Genomic DNA, 22,095 nt, shown 5'->3' with positions numbered 1-22,095 from the left:
ATAGGTGAACTTGTTCCTAAACGATACTTTGATTGATGAGAACTTTATACTGCCTAAGTCCTGTTACATACGTATCATCAGGTATGAAGAGGAGACAAGCATCGCACGAGGAGGAGAGGAGCAGCTGGACCTGAAGATGGACGTGAAGCTGGACATGGAGTTGGACATGAAGATACCCCATGGACGCGCGAGGGAGGAGCGGGAGGCATGCGCGAGAGGAGAAGCCAAAGTCCAGGCCGGCCCAGCACCCGGTCAGACCGGCCGCCACGCCGGCGCGCCCGGTCCCTGGCCCGGTCCAACCGGGCGGTACGCGGATCCCACGCGGCACCAACCGGACGTCCTACTGATGCCAACCGGGCGGGTTACTGCGCGACACTTCCCGCGCCCGGTCAGCACCCGGTCCCTGGCCCGGTTTGACCGGCCAGCCCGGTCCCAGGCCCGGTCGACCGGCCCCCAGACCGGCCGTGTCCGAGTCTGTCTCGACCAGATCTATTCTGGATCGGTTATTTTCGTACTTTTTTTACCTGAGGTCGTCCCGGACGCCTATGTAAGTGCCTGGACGCCCCCAAAGTTGCTTTAGACCACGTTTAAGATAAACCCTAGTTCTTAGTTGTTTGCTCTGCAAAACTATTGAATCCCCTACACCATATTGCTTGATTTGGTGTAGATCTGAAAGTTTTGTGTAAGCTGTTGTTCCATTGGGAATTAGAAGGTTGCAACTTACCGCTTCGTGGTCGGCGGCTACGTGCGCAAGTGTGTGGAGTTGCGAATATCTTGCAGGGTTGAGAGCTGTTGCATTGGTGACATGGACCAATCGAGAGATCTCGTTGCGTCATACAAGTTATCATCCACTTCATCATTCGTGATTCTCCGCTGTGTTCATCCCGTGATTATCATCACCACCGTTGCTTACTGAGAAGATCGGGCCACCCCTTATCAGTTGTTCAATCTACCAGAGTAGTCTAGTTGGGTGTGGCTTGCATTTGATTAGCTTTTTATCCGATTTTTCTCAATAAACTTATTGTGGGTCTGGATTTAGCATCTTTTGTGCTAACATTTCTTTAAAAAAATACTACCTCTAGCATATTTAAATTAGTAGACTCCAAGGTAGGTTTGATGGCTTTTTACATCTGTTTAGCTTTCTAGAACCTCCTTGGTGCAAATGAATTTCGCAGAATTTCAATCCATTGGAAATTTTGTTTCGATTACAAACAGAAGCTATGAGGAATTTTATGGGTCACTGCAATCTAACGTCTTGGAAAATGTTATATTATGTCAATCATCAGTTCATATAATCCAGCAAAACAGGAATATAAGCCTTCTTTACCACCCCTTAGGGCCACTTATATAATCCAATGATATAATTTTTATATTTATAGCAATGCCTTGGTTATGTTAGTGCTTTGTTGTTGTAGTTATGTTAAGAATTTTGGGGAAACTCTCCCGGCTGGGCCGAGCTAGTCAGCTAGATGTAGCCTTTTAGTTTTAAACACTTAGGATTTGTATTTAAATTTTAAAAAATCTAAAATAAAATTCTAGAGGTAGGGGGAAAAACATACTGCCAACAAAAAAAGTCTTAATAAGAAATACTTTGTATTGTAGAGTACACAAAAATGACGAAAATTGACATATTTATAGTGAATAGTGCATATTTCAACCCACTATATAATTTGTCAAATTTTATTATTTTTGTGCAACCTAGACAACAAAGTATTTTGTATTGATATTTTACAGGATTATAGTATATATCATTTTCTTCGTCCATCATTATGTTTCTATTTAAAAAAAATTAAAATATAAATTTTAAGTGTTTGAAAATAAAAAGCTACATTTAGCTCGGCCATTAATTGTTCACTCTCAAGAATTTTGACCTTAGCTTCTGCCCCTCCCATCTCCTTACCATCTAGAAGAGAGCACATGAAAACGAAAACCTCTTTTGTAGCCCAGTTTCTTTCTTTTTTCAAAAAACTTTAAAACTTTTGATTTTATAGTTCTAGAAAATTTTAAAAATATATATAGACGTAGGGATTGTTGAAATCTATCAATATGTAAATTTTCAGATTAAAATACATTCTATTTTTTCCTCGGTAAAAATGACAAAATCTCACAAAATGAAAAAATCTAGATTATAGTGTACTTTTCAGTATTATTCACCAACGATGAAATCAAAATTTGTTATTTTTGCTGAATCCAAAATACAACATATTTCGTTCTGAAAATTTACACATTTGTAGATTACAATATTTCTATATCATGGTACTTTTTCGATTTTTTTGACATGTCTAAAATAAAAATTTCATAGATTCAAAATAGACCTACATGTAGCTCTGTCTACATATCGCCACTCTACACATGAAAATACATATATTCCAGGATGTGAGTGGCGCCGCATTTGTCCCCATATCGCCACTCTACACATGAAAATACATATATTCCAGGATGTGAGTGGCGCCGCATTTGTCCCCAATGATTGTGAAAGATTTTACTTCCAAAATAAAGGATGTACGCATTGCTGTTACACACAGGTCAATGAACATCCACGACCTGAAGCTCAAGACTTGCTACACGATAAATTATCCAGTCTTGTTTCTGCTCAGTTCTAACAGCAAATATCTTGGGCGTGGCCTCTGTTCATCAGCAGATGACATGAATCCACAACTTCCAAGTACAGCCAAAGAGCAGCATATGAGCAAAACTCCTCTCTATTTTTTTTAACAGGGGAAAGGCCCAGAAGGGCTAGTGCTGCATTAATTTGTGTCGGTGGACGTACATTTTGTATACAGGACCACCAAAACGGAAATTACAACACCCTCCTGAAACTTAGCACAAAGGACCCTATAGAATAAAGACTCCACCGTCGGACGCTCGACTCACCACCGGGGACAACACCACTTGGGGGAAGGAGAACGGAAGACGCTGACGAGAATCTCTGCAGGGGACTCCACAAAGGAGGTTGAACTAATGACACTGATTGTATCTGGAGAGGCCGCGTCTTCCGCCAGAAATCATGGTGTTGGCTCATCGATATGTAGCCTGCAGCAATGAACAAGTAAAATTAATTTGAATACTGCACATTGAATACTACACACCCTAATAAGAAAATGATATACTTTCAAGCATCACAAATAACCAGAGTTCCCAACTGAAAGCTAGTTTCAGCAGACCATAATAAGAAAATATACTTCGAGCATCATATATAATCACTTTAAGTACTGGGCAACCTCCTTTGTGGAAACCTGAACAAAGACCAGAATAAGCATCTGCCCAATGCATCTGGGCAAACACCACAACACATCAGATAGCAGCAACCAATGCTCCAAATTAGCAACCATCAGGTTTTTGCAGCTTTCATAGGTTCCACAACATAAATGCCAAAAGAAAATGCCAGACACTAGAAGGTTTGGGATGTTCATCAAGCTCATGACAAATCAAGAGAAGGATTCAGGTATTCCTAATTGATCATTTACCCTCTCCCATAGATAAAAACTTCCAAAGTGATTGGTAACCATATCACACGAACTACGAGATGAGTACCTGATTTAACAGAAGTAATTTAGCTTTAGCTTCAGAACAGTCAGCTTTGAAGTCTGGCAGTCAGCAGGTGCTGCCCCGGAACAAGAAAGCATCAGGAACAGAAGCTGGATCTAGCTCATAGAAGCCACAGAGTTTGCCACCTTTTTCTTCTGTCAGGCGGAAGGAAGGTATAAGGTGGGAAAACCTTGACTTCTCATTTGCAGGTATCTCCAAAATACCTCTTTCATTGTCAGGCCTGAACACAAATCTGTAACCATCTACTTGAGTCAGAAATGAGAATTTTGTGCTAGCTTCAGTGCGCTCGGTAATCTCACCAATGGCACATTCACAAGCATCATTGCTGGAAGGAACCCAGTCAGGTGCCCAGTTTTTGTAAATGACCCAGATTTCCCCTACTCGCGGGTGAATTTCGAACACCCGTTGCCAACCACTAACTTGGTTAGCTTCTACTAAATGAGAGAATGCATCATTTGAATCATACTTGATCCTCCAGTTTTGGAGCTTAAATCTCCCACAGCTCACAGGTATATCATGATCCAACCACATCTTCTCTTGCTCCAGTTGTGGACAATGTTCGAGCCAAGTCAAATGCAACCTGAACGGTTCCGTATCAACTTTGCTCACCCAACCGTAGTACTTTGGAAATTTGTCAAGATCGCAGTAAAGGGCCCATATCTGGCCACGTTCGAACTTATTATATGATCGTCCGTCTTCAAAATTATAAAATTCTGAGTCTGGATATGTTGCAATGGTACTTGGAGAGGTGCACAATTGCTGAGAAGAACCAGGCACACTTGCAGTACGGACCTTCTGTTGCTGATTTGGCGTTCGTTCAGGAAAATCATCCATATGTTTTGCTCCACTTCGCTTATTTTCTTTCTGAACACTTTGTTCATTTTCAGGACCTGCTGTACTAAAACCACTGGCATCAATGAAGCCACTATTAATTGTCTTGTCAATGGTAACTGACGGAAATGCTACATCCAGGTTACTAGGAAGTGATGCACTATCTAGTTCAAGAAACCCACTTGCCACACCTACCTTTTCATTTCCTTTTGTTCTATAAGATGGGATACTGTGAGAAAATCGAAGGAGTTCACTAGATGGTATAACAAATGATGATTTGCCAATTACTTTTGCAAATAGACTGACAAAACCTTTAATCTTGACCAAGGGAGCAACAGCAACTCCAGCTTCCATTGTGAAATCTGACAGGACCTCCACAATGTCATAGTCGTATGTTTTATGGTTATCTGCATCTGAGCTCCACTGCATACTCCAACCCTTATAAAGAGCCCATACCTGGCCCTTCCTGGGAGATATTTCATACGAACTCCTTTTTCGGCCTTTACCCCATGGAACAATATGAGAAAACATGAGGGTACCTGGTGATACATCTGTTTCTCCTAATTTATATGTACCACAAGCAACAGGCAGTTCATCAGTCCATCTATCTTCTTCTTCATTCATTGCCTCATGCTCCAGCCAAGTGTACTGAACTGTGAATTTGGTAGCATCTACACGCTTTATTCGAGCATAATACCGTGGCATGCCATCGCGGTCATCATAAACTGCCCAGATCTGATCAACTGCAAACAGACTATTATGCCTGCATTTATCAAAGTCAAAAAATTCTGGGTCAGGGTAGGAAAATTGCCCAGAATTGGAGGGCTTCTTCACAGCAGCTGCATCATGCATAACTTCCTTAATGTTTTCCTGGTTGCCTTCATTGGTAGTACATCCTTTCTCTTGTTTTTGTGCTTTGCTGGAGACATGAGCTTCACCAATTTTTACATCAACAGGAGAAACATTACCATCAAACATTTTCTTACAACTCGAGTCGGCATTTGAAAACCAATCTTTTATTGTTCTTTTCTTTTTGCTAGGGGAAACCACGATATTGGCATCAGGGTTTGCCTTTCTCCTAGCTGATCTCCGGGGGCTAGGGCTGCCAATAGCACCTGGCTCTGCTGATGTATCTACTACCCTACTACATGTGTTTGTACTATCAGCAATATCTGGATCAGCAGGGCCAGATGCCATCTTTCCATTTGCCTTGTCATTTGAACTTGGGGTAGATGATTTAGACAGATTTCCTGCTGAAAATTCAACCCCCCTTTTCTCACCTGCCTCTGCATGGTTAACCTTCTCATCGCCAACTGTGCTGGCACTCTTCATGTGTTTATCATTTGTTGCTACATTCACTGAGGGCTTAGCATCACGGTTCAACCTAGGAGAGAACTTTCTAGAACAGTCTTGTTGACTGGGAAAACTACTCTGTTGTCCAACACCATTGGTTGCATTTGATGTGAATACAGAAGGCACATCTTGTTCGTTCAGCTTAGAAGCAACAAAATTTTGATTGCAGTTCTGACAGCGGATGCTATGATTTAGTATGGCACTGTAGTACTGATATTTTGTTCTACAGTGATTACATTTGGTCCAGATTGCATGTTCAGCAAAGGTTGATGGAACTGATTTCTTCATTGGTTCTGTAGCCTGCTTTGGTTCTGTGTTCTGCTTTTGCATTCTTGCCTGCTTTGGCTTCTTACCCTGCATTGGTTGGGTAGCCTGCTTTGGCTGTGTACTTTTATTTGGTTGGGTACCTTGCTTTTGTTCTGAATCCTGCTTTGGTGCAATTTTAGAAGCAACCCTCCATTTGCTGTCATATGCAGGTCTTTTTGTTCGATCAGACAATGTTGAGTTAGCTTCTGCAACCAATTTGAAAGCAGCTTCTGCACTAGGGAAACTGTTTTTATCAGGGTGAAGGGAGAAGGCAAGCTTCCGGTACTGTTTCTTTATGGTTGCATCATCCGCCATTACATCCACTTGGAGAATACCGTAGAAGTCCAACAAACCATTTAACTTTGCCTCTGCTGCACAATGTACTTCACAGACAGTCAACAGCTGGGATAAGTTCTCAAGTTCTGGAAAAATCCTTTGTGCTTTCAGTGCAATCCTTTTGGCACCAACAAAGTCTTTGTTTTCTAACTTTTTTACAACAATTTCCCTAGCCTTGATGGCCTCTTCTCTGTTGCACTCCATAATACTGCTCCTGAAATTGGTTTGGAAAATCACACACCTTCACATAAAATTTGTGAACTGAAAAAGGCATATAAGACCCAAATTTGAACTCAGCCTACCTTTCCAAACTATCTCAAAAGTATATGAACAGCATGGACCAGCTCGCAGATACAAACAAGAGTTTCTTGTTTGTCAAGTCCTGGAAATTTGTGAAAGAAAGGAAGGATAACAAAGTTAAAAAACCATGTTAATATCCAACAAAAAATACATATGGACTTCAAGATGATGATGCTACTTTGTGAAGTAAATAACTAATAGCAGATTATATGAATAAATATTGTGTGGTGCTAAATTGCTAATACACCTAGTTAGCTAGGTGTTTTACTCATTCTCAGGCCTTTGCATGGGTCCTCTAGCTATGTAAGGTTTTGGCCTAGCCTTGCTTATAAACCAGGTCTGTCTATTCTACTCCCTCTGTCCCAGGAAAGATGTTCGGATGGGTCATTTTGCAAAACAAAACAAAAAATACTAGAGGAAATTCCGACAAACGCCGCAGTCAACAGGCTCATCTTCCTTGCTCGGTCGCTCCGCTCACCCGCTCACCCGTCGCGGCTCCCCCTCCGCCGTATAGTTTGCCCTCGTTGCTCCCCTCCGCCGACTAGTTCCCCGCACCGTCTAGCTCGCAGGTCCCCGCGCTGCTCCTCCCACCGCAGAAGGTTGGATTTTTCTGTCCAAGGTTGGATTTTTCTGTGCAATACACCGCTGCTGCCTTGCTTCCCCCACACCGCCTTGCTGGATCTGCGAGCAGCGGTGTTCTATCTGCTCCTGACGGTGAGAAGTTCCAGGTCGCGGCGAGCAGCATTGCTCGATCTGCTCCCCGAGTTATGGCAAGAACTTGAAGCCGATGGGGTGGTTGTGGAGCAGAGGAGGGTACGGGAAAGGCAGCAACAATGGCTTCTCCAGATTCGGGAGACGATGGCGGAGGCAGTGGGATCCTCAGCCACTCCTGCACCGTTGAGAGGCTCTATGCCTAGGAGAGGAAGCTATTTCTTGATGTCAAGGTGCGCCCAGCTGGTGGATCGGCTTCCTGTGCGATGGGATCGCCCTACTGGCGGCGGATCTTCGGATCGCCGGTGGTGAGGGCCCCTAGGGTCTCGGGACGCGCTGCTGAGATGGTGGAGGCGGCGTCGCGTCAGAATAAAGGTGCTGGAGCTCGGTCCCCATCTCGGCAAGGCCACGTGTGGCGGCGCCGGCGAGCTGCTGGCCTGGTTTCCTCTCAGATCGGTGGATCTGGGGAGGGTGGTCTCTCCGGGCACGGTCGTCTGTCGACTCTGCCGTGGAGCTTTGGGAGTCGGAGGGCTGTTGTTACTGCTGTCTTCCCCTCGGCCGGCCGTGGTGGCGAGGGAGTGGAAGGGGACGGTACAATCGCCTTCCTCGTTAGGGTTTTTAGGGTCTTTTTTTGAGATGCGACTGTCGCGTCGTGAAGCTTCCTCCGGCCGGCCATGGTGGCGACGGGAGGAGCTGGCTTGACGTGGCGTCGATGGTTGGGACCTACTGCTCGGGGTCCGTGGATTGGAGGTTCTGCTTGGTCTCCACCATCTCCCGCCTGCCCGATGGTCTGGAAAAGATTATTAGCTCTCACCCCTCGGGGTGGGCACTCCTGCGGTGTTGACTCGATGGTGTCTGAAGACGGGTGGCTTCCGGATTCGGTCTCTGTACTTGGGTGGTGACGATGAGGACGATGGGCTTGATTGCGATTTGGGAGTACGGTGTGTGGTCTTCTGGGTCCATATTGTATTTTCCTTTTTTTGTGGAGTTCCAAGTTTTGTCGAACACACCCTAACTATCAATAGATCATGCTAGGAAGCGTATTACCACCAAGAAGATGCATGTGTGTCCTTCATACAACCACAAACCAATTGAAGAATTAAAACAAAATTAAGCATCCATTGTCCACGAGTGGTAAAAGAATAATTATACAAGAGAAGTGGGTGGATAGACATGGGGGCTCGCTTAAACACCACCACCACATGGATCACCTTGGCATTCAGCAAGAGAGCAATTGCAGGCAAATTGGAAGAGGCAACCACTAAGGACAGACACATTTGAGAAAAGAACTACATTGATGCATTTAGATTCTCAACTAATGGTGGAATGATCCGATTGCTCGGCACATGGTAAATATCAGCCAGATTGTGGAAAGCAAAACCAATTAGCGAATCTACCCGGAGCATGGAGACAGCAGAGGAATATCAATGACAAAGCAGATGCTAGTGAGGGTCGGATGCCTCTCACTGTCGCCGGTTGTGTCTCGTCTGCTCTTGCCTCCTGCTATGATCACTAGAGGATAGGAGACAACGGGCTTTCAAGGGGTTTCGCACTTTGGTGCTCTCCTCTTAACAATGTAGAAGTTGGAGATGAACAAAACCAATTCTGACCAACTGCGCAACAGACCAACTTGCGCACCAAATCCTCGACTAAAAGACTATTCTCGGCCAGCAATAAATTGTTGCTCTTGGATCAACACAGAAACTGTGAACAACGAGACCTTTGTCATCAAGATATAGGTGTATAGTTCTTGGCACGGAAATTAAAGAACGTATGTCGGAGGGAAAATTACACCAGTTTTGGGCGGGGTTACCCGTGAAAAATAGAGGAGTTTGCATATAAGATAACGAAACGTAATCAAAATCCCCCCAAAAAAAACAGGCGAGTGGTGCAACGCAATATACACCCTATATTTGGAACTTCTCTAAAAAAACAAATATGCCCTATATCTAGGTACAAAGGGAGTATAAATAACAAATCACCAAATAATATCAGGCTTTGATGTCCACAATACCTACCAAAGATGGAATGAAAAGGATCGCATCATGCTGTGCCTCCATGGGCCGCCGAGCCTGTTGTTGCAATGATAGGTGGTCCTGGGATGATAAGGTTCGCTGGATTGGATTTGTTTTAACCCCTACCAACCCAGGCTCGGGATCGCTGAGAAGCTCATGCCCGCTGGATTGGATTTGTTTTAACCCGTACCAACCCAGGCTCAGGATCGCTGAGAAGCTCATGCCCTATTTGTGGTCGTGACGACTCGTTTGGTATAAGTGCGAGGAACATGCAGAGCGAGGCATCAGTAAAGGAGACCAGCTCTTCAGTACCAAGCGTGAGGAAGATGCGGAGCGCCAAGGGACCAGGAGTAATGAAGATCCACGCCTTGGCGAACCCGGTAATCCTCGGACCACCTCCATCCCTAAACACCAAAGCACAGGTCACCCTCCCACTCTCCCTCACTTCCTTGACCCAAGGTGCGCAAATCCAGCGGAACGACGCCGGGCTCAGCCCCGAAGATGACAACCCCGCCACATATATGAGGTCGTTTCACCTTCACCATCAATACACCCTGGCCAGCCGCTGCTTTCTTCAAGCTCAATCCTAGTTGGTTTTTTCTTTTTCTTTTTGTGGATCCTAGTTGAAATGACTTGACTTATGTGAGTATTCGGTGAGGCAAGCATGGTCAACCTTGGATTTTAGTTGAGATCTGCATGTTGTTTGAGATGGATCGGCTTGCGTAAAATTTGGTACTCCACTTTGAAGAGCTGGTTGCTTATTAACTCAAATAATTAGTGCTTTGTCATAGAAATTTCAAGAATGTGTCGTGCTTCTAATTGTGATTGACTGAATCAAACGAAAGAGAAGCTATTTTCATGCTCTTTCTGTTTCAAACTGGCGGCAGAACCTATCTCAGAGCTGGATGTGGGTTCTAAACACAACAGCAACACCGAGCAATGGGGATGGAGTATTCATTGAGGCGAGCACGGTCAACCTTGGATTTCAGCTGAGATCTGCATGTTGTTTGAGATGGATCGGCTTGCTTCAATTTTGGTACTCCACTTTGAAGAGCTTGTTGCTTATTAACTCAAATAATTAGTGCTTTGTCAAAGAAATTTCAAGAATGTGCCGTGCTTCTAATTGTGATTGACTGAATCAAATGAAGAGAAGCTATTTTCATGCTCTTTCTGTTTCAAACTGGGGGCAGCACCTATCTCAGAGCTGGATGGGGGTTCTAAACACAACAGCAACACCGAGCACTGGGTAGTTCTGAATATGTTCGCCACCCTTGCATATAGCAGCAATGCACAAACATAGTTTCCATGTCAGGTAATTTCTAAGTCTCTTAACATAAAGCAGCAATAAGGTCATAACAGCAAGAATACATTGTGCACAAGTCATGGAAGTTCCTTTTAGTCAAACTCAATTCATCATAACATGTCACTTAAGAACCATCATGCATCTCTTTCAGCAAATTTTTCCTAACACTATGTATACGCTCGTCGTCACTAAAGCTGCCTAAAACCACTGGTCCCCTTTGCATACCCAGATATGCCATAGCAAGAACACACGATTCAAAACACACTTCTATCAATACAATCCTTCTCATCTTCTTTCTTTAATTCTCTTCTTTATGCAAGATACCAACTATAGATGATCTGGCATGAAGCTGGTACGATGCAATTATCTGTTTGCAAGATAGAGTTCTACATAGAATAGTAACACTACATCGTATGCAACAAGACAACAGAAAAAAAATGGTAAAGCAATTATTACCTTCAATCAGCAACACTTCAAGCGGCCAGAACAGCTAACTACGCAACCTGAACAAAAAATGCAGTGACATGGTAAGCTGCGGTTCAGTTTGAGTATTTTGAAAAAAAAAATGGAACTGCAGCAGCTGCACAGGTCAAACTCTACACTAAATCCTGTGCAAACTGCACTGCAGAGATCAAACACATAGTGTAAATCATGATTCAATTTGAGAATTTAGGGTTTAAAGGGGATTACCTGCAGCTGCTCCATTGAAGGAAGTTGGAAGAGGAAGGGGTGACGGAGACCATGCCATGAGGCGGAGGCGGAGGAGGCCAGCTTCCATCGGAGCACCTCTGCACGGGACATGGGCTCACATCGGAGACAGCGGCACGCAGGTGACTCTTCTCCGGACACCCTCATCAGTACCTCTTCTTGCTCTCTGGCTCCATCTGCTCCCCCCAACCCCGCCAGTGCGTCTTACCGTTACCCACATCCACCCCCTCGCCCAAACCTCTCCGATGTGAGCCCATGTGCCGTGAAGAGCAGCTATGATGGAAGCCAGCCTCCTCCGCATGTCATGGTCCCCCTCAGCCCCTTCCTCTTCCAACTCCCTTCAATGGAATGGAACCCTACATTTTCTGCAGTCTTAAGCACAAGTTATCATGTGCCACGCAATACCTAGAACATTTTCCTTCCTCTTGATCTAAGATCAATATTTTGAAGATGAACAATGGAAGTGATTTGCATACCATAAGCTATCGATCTGTAGTTAAAACCCATCAATACACCTAAAAAAATTAGGTTTTAAGCTAGCAATGACATCTAAATATTCTAACAATAAATACTTCATCTGAAAGAGTGAAGAAGTAATTTGACGAGATAACTCCTATGAAGCAATCTGCGTTATCATCAGATGGAAAACCACTAATGCAACTCGTGAAGTCATGTTAACACAAAATAACACTGTCGGGCTCAAGATGCTCCAACAATTTGTTAGATTAGCCGATTGGCTTCCAAGAAGGCAAAGCAATTCAAACTGGTACTGCAGTTCCGCCACTTGCCCGCTTTCCAGACTTCATTCGCTTGATATAATACTCCCTCCATGCAGAAATGTAAGATGTTTTAGCCCTTTTATAGGTTCACTCACATTTGTTTGTATCTAGTCTACTTTTAGTGTGTAGGTTCACTCTTTTTAGTTTGTATCTAGTCTACTTTAAAAGCATCTAAAACATCTTACATTAGTGCACCGAGGGAGTACATGCCAACTCGCATATCAGCACGGCCCCTCTAAGATAACTCGTACCAATGCCAAAATTTGCAAACCGACAAACTCTTCCATGTTTCTTCTTACTCACCATGTAATCAAAGACCAGCAAAAATCAGAAGTATCCCAGAATATACATCTCTCTATATATACTGCAAACGCTGAGCACATCAGTTCTACACACGCTCCCTGTACCAACCAAAATCAGTACGAACCGACTACGCAGTCCGATTCCGGCGACCACGACGCGGAGCAGACTGTTTTTTTCCACTAAAACAAACTAAAAAACCCTAAGATCTAAGCGCGCGCGAGGGTAGAGATCGCCCCACAGCCAACAATGTACAGGGACCGAAACGCCAGATCTTACCATGGTGCCGCCCCTGCGCTCGCCGAAGGTCGCGCCTCGCTCCTCTTTGCGATGGACTCCGCGCCGACGAGAAGGGGGTGGAGTGGCGGTGTGGAATCGAGCCCAGCCGTCGCCGCTCTGCTTTCCCCCAGTGGATAAACCCTCGATTTCCACTCGGTCGCCTGGGGGCTGGGGCGGAGACAGGAAATAATTATCGCCCGGACCACAAAATTCAGCTATTGAGAGGGCAAAAGCACAAAATATAAGTAGGTTTTAGGCTAAATATAAGCAGGGACCTAAACCAAAATTGGGAAAATCTAATAAACAGATCCGCACGAGCAACACATTCGTGCGGTGCGTCACGATACGTGCAAAAAGTGCATCGTGCCCCTATAGAGATGCTCCACAGTGGACTCTTTTCGCAGCCTTCTCTCTCAGGGCATCTCTAGTGGTGCGACGCAAACGGATGCTGATCGACCGTTTTCGTCCGTCGTGACCAGAAATGCGTCTAGCACCACTTCCAGCGGGGCGACGCAAAATGACCGGGTCGTCCGCGAAGACGCAAACCTGGCCCAAATATGCGCCAGGTTTGCGTCTCTGCGAACGCTCGGCGGTCGCGAAATCTGTCTGCGTTGGGTACATCCGGGCCCGCAGTGATTAGGTAAGCAAAAGATTTTTTCATTACTATTGATTGGCCAAAAGGACCATCTTTACAAAGATGGTTAGTCGAGTTAACCTAAAACTACAACGGCCGTACCTACTCGCTGTCGCGCGGCCTACACCGGCCTCAGTTACTCGCAGTCGCGCGCCCTACTACTGGCCGCCGGAAGGGCCAGCGCCGTCGTCGAATCGGGAGCGCTTCTTGCACTCCGCGCGCCACGCACGCCGGCGAGCGGACATCTCGTCCTGCCGCCTGCGGCGTTCGAGGGCCTCAGCCAGGGAGCTGTCCCACAGGGCCGTCGCCTGGGCAATGGCCACCTTGGTAGCCGCCGCCCGGGCCTCCTCCTCCTCCTCCTCCGCCGCCGCCGCGTCCTCGTTCGCCTGGACCGCCGCCTGGATCGCCGCCACGTCGGCGATGAAGCAGGCCCTATCCCTAGCCGCCGCCGCCACAACTTCGTCCCTGGCGGCGATGGCGACCTCCAGCTCCCGGTTCTCCTGCTGGACCCGCGCGGGAGAAGGGCCCCTACGCTGGAGCGAGTCCAGGTCGGAGCACATTAACCCCCGAGTCATGGCCATCGCATAGCTGGCGGCTTCCTCCTCCGCCACCCAAGCACGGCGGCGCCGGGCGTCCCCGGCCCAGGGGACTCGAAGGACGCGAGCGAGAACCCGCCGGTCGCCGGCGCGGTCGAAGCACACGGGGACGGGGGGGGGGTCGTCGTCCGCGATGTCGTGGATGACGGCGTCGGCCGGAGGGGCCGCGATGGCCGCCCGCGCCTCCGCGAGCTCGGCCTTGGCGTCGGCGAGCTTGGCCAAGGCGTTGGCGATCTCCACCCTGGTCGCCACGAGGCGCCCTTCCACGCGCTCTGCCACCTCCGCTTCCGCCTCCGCGACCTCCGTCTCCGCCGCCGCCGCCTCCAGGTCCAGCTGCTGGGCCTCAATGCCGGCGGCGGCTATCCCCTCCTCCTCCTCCGGGTGGAGCTGGCGACACATGTGAACAACGTGCTCCCAACTCATGTGGTCGGTCATGGATGGAAGCTTGAGGTGTGCCCGTCGCCCCCGCCGGTGTCCACCATATATAGCCACGGCGGGGCGGAAAATGGCGTTGGCGCGCGCGAAACGCTGGAGAAACTTGCCAATGTATTAGCACGCGCGGGAACGATCGTCGTCGCGCGGGAACAGTTAATCGCCAGCGGCAGTCCTCGACGGGACGTAAAACGCCATTAGCGAGCTTGACGCTGTCCCCAGATAAAATATTCTATCCGAAATGCATGGGCCCGCTGGAGATGCCCTTAAACCACACACACGGAGGAGAACCGCATCGCAGAGCACCGGGGAGACGACGTCGCGCTGCGCCGGAGAGGTGTCGTCGCCGGAGCGCCGCGCCAGGGAGCCGCCGTCGCTGGAGCGCCGCGCCGGGGATTCGCCGTCGCCGGAGCGCCGCGCCAGGGAGTTGCCGGGAGCGCATGAATGAGGCACGTCGCCGTGAAGGCGTCGCCACCGTCGACAAGCATGAGGAGGTCCGCGAGCGTGATGCGGGGAGGGCTTCTCCAGACCGTCGTCGACGGCGCGAGCCAGGCCACCGCTGACGGGCGCGTCGAGGAGGTGAGCGAGCACCACACCGATGAGTAGCACGCCGGCGAGTTTCTGGTGGACGAGCACAAAATTTCCTCCTCTACTACATCTCGTTTGATGATTTTTTCCTGCTGAGATTCTCGGAGTCTTTCCGTATATGAATCCTGTGAGCATACCTTAGTTGCATGTGTCTCAAAAAAAAAAAAAAGGAACAAGGATTCATCTCAACTTTACTACGGAGTAGTTACTAGAGAATCTTGTCGTGGCTTTGACAATACGGCATACTTGAGGATGCAAATTCGATTTTACAGGAATTTGGTAGCAGTGAGGATGTAATCTCGGCTGATGAGTGAATTAGTACTATAGTTGACTTTTGTAGCAATTGCCAGATTAATCAGATCTAGTTGGTAGAATAATTTGACACAATTGACAGATTAAATATGTTTTAGTATGTGCCAATTCGTATTAATTGCCAAATCTTCTTTACTATTATATTGTAGTTGGTCGTACGTCATACAACGCGTTTGGTGAAGAAGATTGGAAGCATCCGGACCGTTCGATCTAATCTAACAGTCTCCACTCAACATACAATGGTCCGGTCTATTTTCACAGTAAGTCCCCTCCTTCGTCCTTCCGGTGTTCGCTAATCATGGTAACCTATCAATCATCAATCCCGGTAATCAGTACAAAATAATTAAAGAAAGGAATCCTCTCTCTCTGGTCCGCGATATCCTCTCTCCTCACGATACTTTTCCTCTAACTAGTACAAATGCCCGTGCGTTGCCACGGGATGCAAATAAAGCACTATGGGATACATATTTTCTTACATAATACACATTTCTTCTAGCAAAGAACTTCAATAAAATCATCTTTGTTCACACTATGGTTCAACTCTAATCACCAACTTATTGTAGGAACATGCGTTCACAAAAGATGCAAGAAACTGGGCATTCAACGATAAAGCAAAAATACTATTATATTTTTCGATCAAGTACTCACATAAATATCATTCCTTACACAAATCTATTAAACAGCTAGACCCTTAATTTAGCCGTTCAAGCCTATACTTTAGCTTCTTATTTGGGTTGCAATGAATGTCCACTTCTTTTTTGCCACTTCAGCAACATGCACCCAGAATATTCGGTTGTTCCTTACGCACATCTCTTCCCACACCACTACACTGCAACAAGTTAAAGACTCCTCTTACTTCTTTCTTCATCCTATCAATGTTCTATGTAATTATCTTGGAAATTGCTTTTGGAAGATCAGAATAATCAAAAACCTGTCAGTTGATGTTATGGTATTTCAGTTGCCGTGTGTCTCTTCGATCTCATAACTTTCTTTATCAGCTTCCTAAATGTTTGAAAGAATCAGTGACTCAATAATTCACATCTAATAATCATTACATATCATAGGTTACAATAATAAGTTACAATATATTAATCGATTGCAAAATATGAAAGAAAATGGAACAACATGCCTTATAAGCTTCGGTCATTATACACATATTGTATCACAAGCATACAAATGCCCGTGTGTTGCTATGGGGTGACAACACATATAAACAAAACAAAAATAGTTAAAATATAAACATCATGTTCATTGACCTATGTCAACGTTTTTTACCACACAGGTTCATGGCAAAGGAGTAGTAGGCGAATTTATGAAAAAGGAGAAACTCTCATGCGGCAAGTGAAGCACCGAAGACACTGAAGACTCTATTACGAGCCCACAACTTTTTAAACAAATATAAGCTGATATGCGAAGAATTATATAGGGTGATATAATAAGAATATGATTTGGAATTATATTTTTGGAACAGAATTTTAATTGTTCGAAGTGCACTTATGAAACATACACATAAAACTGACGAGCTTATTTAGATAGTTTAATATAAATCCCAAAAAATCATAGAGAACTTTCTTTAGTGATCGTACCATGTCATACCAGATTCTCCAAAAACTACCAATAAACACCAAAAACAGACATGCGCACACATCATCGCTCCCCAGTCCCCACTCTAGGGCTTCACTTTGACCGTCAGTCTTCCGCTACCTCCTCGCCACCGGTGAGAAGACCGCCCCCCTCCCCTAGCTGCCCCACTATATGTTGTGGCACAAACTCCAAATGATCCTCCAAAATAATCTTGAATCCCATAGGCTTTCACTCTTGCTGCATCAAATCAAGGGTCAATAACGGACACTGAATCAATATGAGGCAGCGATTCATACTGGGAGAGCCATTCATCTTCTAATAGGTGATCAATTCAAGCAACCATGATTTCGTCTCGCTCTTTCTCAACGGTATGTAATACAGCCCACTTCTATGCATAGGCACAATGTGGACAAAAATCAAAAGAGATAAAGAAAACGAAAGAAATGTGCATATCTCCTTCCTCACTCGTTCCCCTCACTCACATCACTCCCATGCTCCTCAACTCCACCATTCTGCGGTCCCCTTCACTCTCCCATAGTCCATCCATGCATCTATCTGTTCCCATCATCAATCGTCATCTCACCAATAGCTCCGACCAGCAGCGCTGGCATGAATCCATCCTCCACAAGCAGTTCTCCTAGGACGCTGAGGCCCAGGCGTGCGCTGCCTCAAGAATCCCTCCCCTCTCACGTCCACTACCGCTGACAAGCCGGTACCCTCCCCCCGGGGCTAATGACACCGATCCCGACAGTGCCAACATTGCTATGGCCGCAGGAAAGCTTCGTGGTCTCAACCATCGCTACTGGTTTCCCTGGTCGCAACAACCCACAGCCAATGACGGCCACCTGCGGCCGGAATCCCTGCTCCACAACCTCCTCTCCAGCCCGGTTCATCATCTCCAGAGAAGGTAAATCCTCCTTTTTTTCTCTTTTTTTTGCTGTCAGAAGGACGGACATGATGCATGTTTGTGCTGACAAGAGGATAAATAGAGTTTGCTTGTATGCAATTTGAAGCTTTGAATGCTCGTATGAGACTGATGTAACTACCTCCACATGGAATCTAGATCAGGTGATTATTGGAAACAGTCAATCACCACATGGAATACTTAATTTGTGCAGTTGCAGTACTGAACTAAAACATGTCGCTCATTTTGAAAGAGACCACAACATGCCCTGTCTATTGAGCAGTTATTTAGAAGGAACATCAAGACCAAACTTTCTCAGAACGCTGCCAATGGAATTCATGACAGAAAGGAAGAGCACTCTGTGCAATCCTTGAGGATTCTTGCAAGCGAACAGATCCCACAGAAGTTTGGAGATTATCATGTCATATTACAGTATGCAAACTTTATCAGTTGTCCAGAAACTATTTTGTATGCTTTGTCCAAATAACTGGAAGATATTTTACACCTCAACTGATAGGAAGTTAGATGTATTCTGATTTTTCCTTGAAGATGAACTTGAACTAACTGCTACCTTCACCATGTAGTTTTATGCGCATGCGAGGATTCAGCATATAAAAGGCAAAAGTGATTTTTCTGAATATGCTGAAATGTCGTCAAGATTGTGCTGTTGTGGCCACTGTGAAGGTATGACATGGCTATTATCTGTAAATAATTGATGTGGACAAATATATCCAAAGGGTTTTAGTATGTTCTTATACAATTCCATTTCTAGCTGTAAAATAGGATTGTGGTGTCACACTATAATGTTGTCTGCTTACAAGGGTCTTGATGATCTATCCACGTCTATCAAATCTTAAGGGTATATGGTCAGTTGGAGGAAATAATAATATGGCTACAAAGGTCTATTCTTTCATGTGATGAATTCTTGCTGTAAAATAGGATTGTGGTGTCACACTATATACTTGATAGTCAATAGATACACCTGCATGTTAAACAGGGAATAAGTGCTTCAGAAGTAGTCTAGCTTCAGCTTATTGCTTGATGCATTAAGCACAACATATATAAAAAATTCTAGTTAATTAAAAAATATTACTAAAAATGGCTCGTAAATTGATGCTAACTAAGGAATGAGGTAGCCCATTGAATTGGAAGAAATAGTAAGTTACCATTGAATTGGAAGAAATAGTAAGTTTGTAACTGAAGGGCAGAAGCTAAAATGACAATTGACACACCAAGAAAGTGTTGGCCTTTCTGCCTGCTACTCGTCCACACGATTAACCTCCACGGGCTCATCATCACATGTCCACGGGACCAAGAAATTATTTTATGTAAATGGATACGGTCAATCACAATTGACACGGCAAAAAGGAACCAAAATCAGTTTCAACTTTCAACAATAAGTTCCTTAGTCTATAAATCTATCTAACCACTATAGAAACAAGACTACAAATCAAGTGCTGATAGTTTAGTACACGCTAAATTCATCAAAACAATGTGGGCGGTGGGGATAGAAAAATTCTAACAAACTAAACTTCCTTAGAACATAGGCAAGCATTTAACTTTCAATACACCAATACATGACCAACTCCACTGACCTGTTCAACATGTCTAGGAAGGGAAGATCGTAAATTAAGAATGACGAGCTCCAAAAAATTTGAGGTCCATTAAGTGAATATCTAGCGAAAGATTATGTGTCACTCCATTCAGAATATTCAGCGTCAACAAAGATACAACATCACTGCCCTGTAATAGTATATAAATAACAATATTACTTGTGAAGACAAGAACATGAAAACATAGGAGTCCATTTAGAAAACTGGAGCTGCAAATAGGGAAATATGGCACATCTATGCTTACACTATTTACACGAGACACCAAGGTCGTGATATAAAATATAAAAATTTGTGTTAGTTGGTGCTTAAGTGTTTGAATTACCTTAATGAAGTAGCACATATCATCAGATTGTCATCAGATAGAACACATGCAAAGGATTAAACAAGAAAGCTGAAGCTTTACAATACGTGCTTGCTCATCCTTGATGTCGAGTTGAGGACGACATGTGCGCTGCCACAGGTCTTCGAGTCTTTTTTTCTACACTGACATGAAAAACTATCCATTTGCAATGTTGATGCGGGATGGTATTTGCAAAGATTTTCTTACAACTGCAAAGTTAAGTAGTACATGGAACTCCAGAATTTATGCATCAATATATAGCTCGTATACCAGCCAAACATATACATACCGGCCAAACATTTTCGGCTTCTGTTCCTAAAGCATGGATATAATCTCTACCACACTGACACTGCTACCACACAACAAAAAATCAAGAAATATAAATAAATGAAATGGCATAATTGTGCCCATTGGAAGGGAAAAAACCACCAGGTGATCTTCAATAATCAGGTAAAAAAAGGTAGACCAGCTTAATGGTGCCATTTGTTTTACCTTTTAAGTGAAATTACTACTTGGTAGATCTAGTGCTTGCACGACATCAGGTTATAAAGACAAGAGTAAGGAGAAGCTATCACTGAACTCTGAAGACAAACCTGAACTCTAAAGACAAACCAGTGCAGTAAGTGAGCTACCTACAAATTTATGCAACACAAGTATTAGCACCATATTCTTTACATACAGATTATCTTAAACTGACTGTCATGTTAATTTTTTCAATACTGCAGTAAGGAGAAGCTTGGTTCCAGTTTGGTTCAGTCAAACTTCACTGAACTATATGACCGAAGAACAGTTTATTTTGTAGAAATAACATGTTTCAGTTGAAGGACTTCAAAGAGAAATAAGATCCATGCATTATGGAATCTCAAACTCCATATAGTCTCAAAATCAGTGACTTTCTGATATCTTCACACACACCAATCTACATGTTAGATTAAAAACGTGGTGAATTTCTGACTTGATATACATTACGAATGTGCAGATAACATTGTCCAAACTCTGAAGTCAAGAAAACAAAAGGTTAAATTTTATCTTGAAGGGTTGTAAAATAAGATGATACAAGTGTCAAAAGATATTCAGTTAAAGTTGCACCATAGTAAAAACCTTGTGCGTCTAGTTAGGAAATATCCAATTTAATTTGCATCATACGAAAATATTGAGTGGTTGCAGTTGCACTTATCCTTTCCAGAGTGAAATCTGTTACCGTAACAACGAGCAAAGCCAAATAATCATCAAATTTATTTTTCCCGATGCAAGGATCTGTGAAGAAAGACCAAAATCAGTTCACCGTCAGAAAAGTTAACGAATGAAATGTCGGCACTTCCAAAATACCTTCAGGTAAAGAAATGTGTAAATGTGTACCTCCTTAGCGAAGAAAGTTAAGCTTCCTTTTGCATATCCTGAACTCGTTTTCCTAGTACCTAACCTGAAACATATCGACCGAAGTAAATCAGTGGAAGCACCTATCAATTATCTTAGTAAAACAGGATTGTAAAGTCAAGGCAGAGGTAAAACAGGATTGCTCATATGAATCTGAATTTATGGATCCGCAGTTAGCTAACAAAGAGGAGAAAGTGTTCGATTGCGCAAGGAAGGAAGCATAGGCAGGATAACAACCTGTTCCGTTGCAGTATCAAGTGTGGATGGTTTCCTCACGCGAGAAAGAGAAAGACGAGGAGGAAATGAGGGAGGGGCTTGTACTGACATGAAGGAAGTGGAGGTGGCCCTCGAGATCCTCGAGCGCGGCGTGGATGGCGTGTAGGCCCCGCGCATCTACCATGGCCGACGCCGCCACAAGGTCGGGGCAACCTCCGGGCCACCGTCCCTTGATGACCACGTGCCCGTTGGGGGCGCGGCAGCCGCAGCCCGGATGGCCGGCACGGGCGGAGAGGAAGAGGATGGCGTGTCTGAGCTTGTCGTGGAGGTCCCAGATGCGCTCCTGTAGCGCCTCTGCCTCCGCTCCCATCGCCGCAGTCTCCCATCTCATCCAGTAGTAGCCGAGGCGAGCGAGGAGGTCGTGAAAAGTTGAATCAGTTGCCGCAGAACCCCTATAGAGGAGGGGTCGTGTAGGCGCAGGCGGCGGCGTCGTGGGCACGAGCGCGCCGCGCACGGAAAAATCTTGGATGCAGACGCGGCGAGGATGCATGGTATGAGGGTGGCTACGATGGCGCGATGGTGTGACGCGGCGGCGACCGCGGGGAGGCGGCGGAGTTGCCGCGTGCACGGCTAGGATGCCCGGTAAGACGGTACGGCCAATGGGAGCGGGGGCGGCGGCGGCGGTGGCGGAACCCTATCGGCTCACAGCCTTACGCTTGCTCCGATCGT

The 22,095-nt window shown here is 45.2% G+C and overlaps 1 protein-coding gene and 1 long non-coding RNA gene across 8 annotated transcripts; both read right to left on the bottom strand.

Annotated features, from left to right (window-relative positions):
- Positions 1 to 2,515: 2,515 nt before the first annotated feature.
- On the bottom strand, positions 2,516 to 12,856 carry LOC124688133. 5 transcript variants are annotated; one of them, XM_047221858.1, is made up of 5 exons: positions 12,771 to 12,856; positions 11,161 to 11,207; positions 6,678 to 6,757; positions 3,535 to 6,589; positions 2,516 to 3,033 (listed from the first exon to the last, which is right to left on the bottom strand). In XM_047221858.1, the coding sequence occupies exon 4, from the start codon at positions 6,577 to 6,579 to the stop codon at positions 3,595 to 3,597; it is 2,985 nt and encodes a 994-aa protein (XP_047077814.1). In that variant the 5' UTR covers positions 6,580 to 6,589; positions 6,678 to 6,757; positions 11,161 to 11,207; positions 12,771 to 12,856; the 3' UTR covers positions 2,516 to 3,033; positions 3,535 to 3,594. The 5 variants fall into 5 exon arrangements, with proteins under 5 accessions (XP_047077814.1, XP_047077827.1, XP_047077806.1 ...); XM_047221871.1 differs by lacking the exon at positions 12,771 to 12,856 and adding an exon at positions 11,395 to 12,721 and having other exon boundaries at positions 3,535 to 6,583; XM_047221850.1 differs by lacking the exon at positions 12,771 to 12,856 and adding an exon at positions 11,395 to 12,720.
- A 3,986-nt stretch (positions 12,857 to 16,842) lies between these two features.
- On the bottom strand, positions 16,843 to 21,857 carry LOC124688119. Of its 3 annotated transcripts, none has more exons than XR_006998435.1 (5): positions 21,476 to 21,857; positions 21,133 to 21,196; positions 19,842 to 21,030; positions 19,416 to 19,563; positions 16,843 to 17,153 (listed from the first exon to the last, which is right to left on the bottom strand). It is a non-coding gene; the product is annotated as an uncharacterized LOC124688119 (long non-coding RNA). The 3 variants fall into 3 exon arrangements; XR_006998430.1 differs by lacking the exon at positions 16,843 to 17,153 and adding an exon at positions 17,982 to 18,802; XR_006998431.1 differs by lacking the exon at positions 16,843 to 17,153 and adding an exon at positions 17,982 to 18,802 and having other exon boundaries at positions 21,388 to 21,562.
- Between the last annotated feature and the right edge of the window lie 238 nt (positions 21,858 to 22,095).

The sequence above is a fragment of the Lolium rigidum genome, chromosome 1 (genome assembly GCF_022539505.1).
Source record: "Lolium rigidum isolate FL_2022 chromosome 1, APGP_CSIRO_Lrig_0.1, whole genome shotgun sequence".
In the NCBI taxonomy this organism is placed as follows: domain Eukaryota; kingdom Viridiplantae; phylum Streptophyta; class Magnoliopsida; order Poales; family Poaceae; genus Lolium; species Lolium rigidum.
This window is presented reverse-complemented; position numbering and strand designations above follow the sequence as displayed.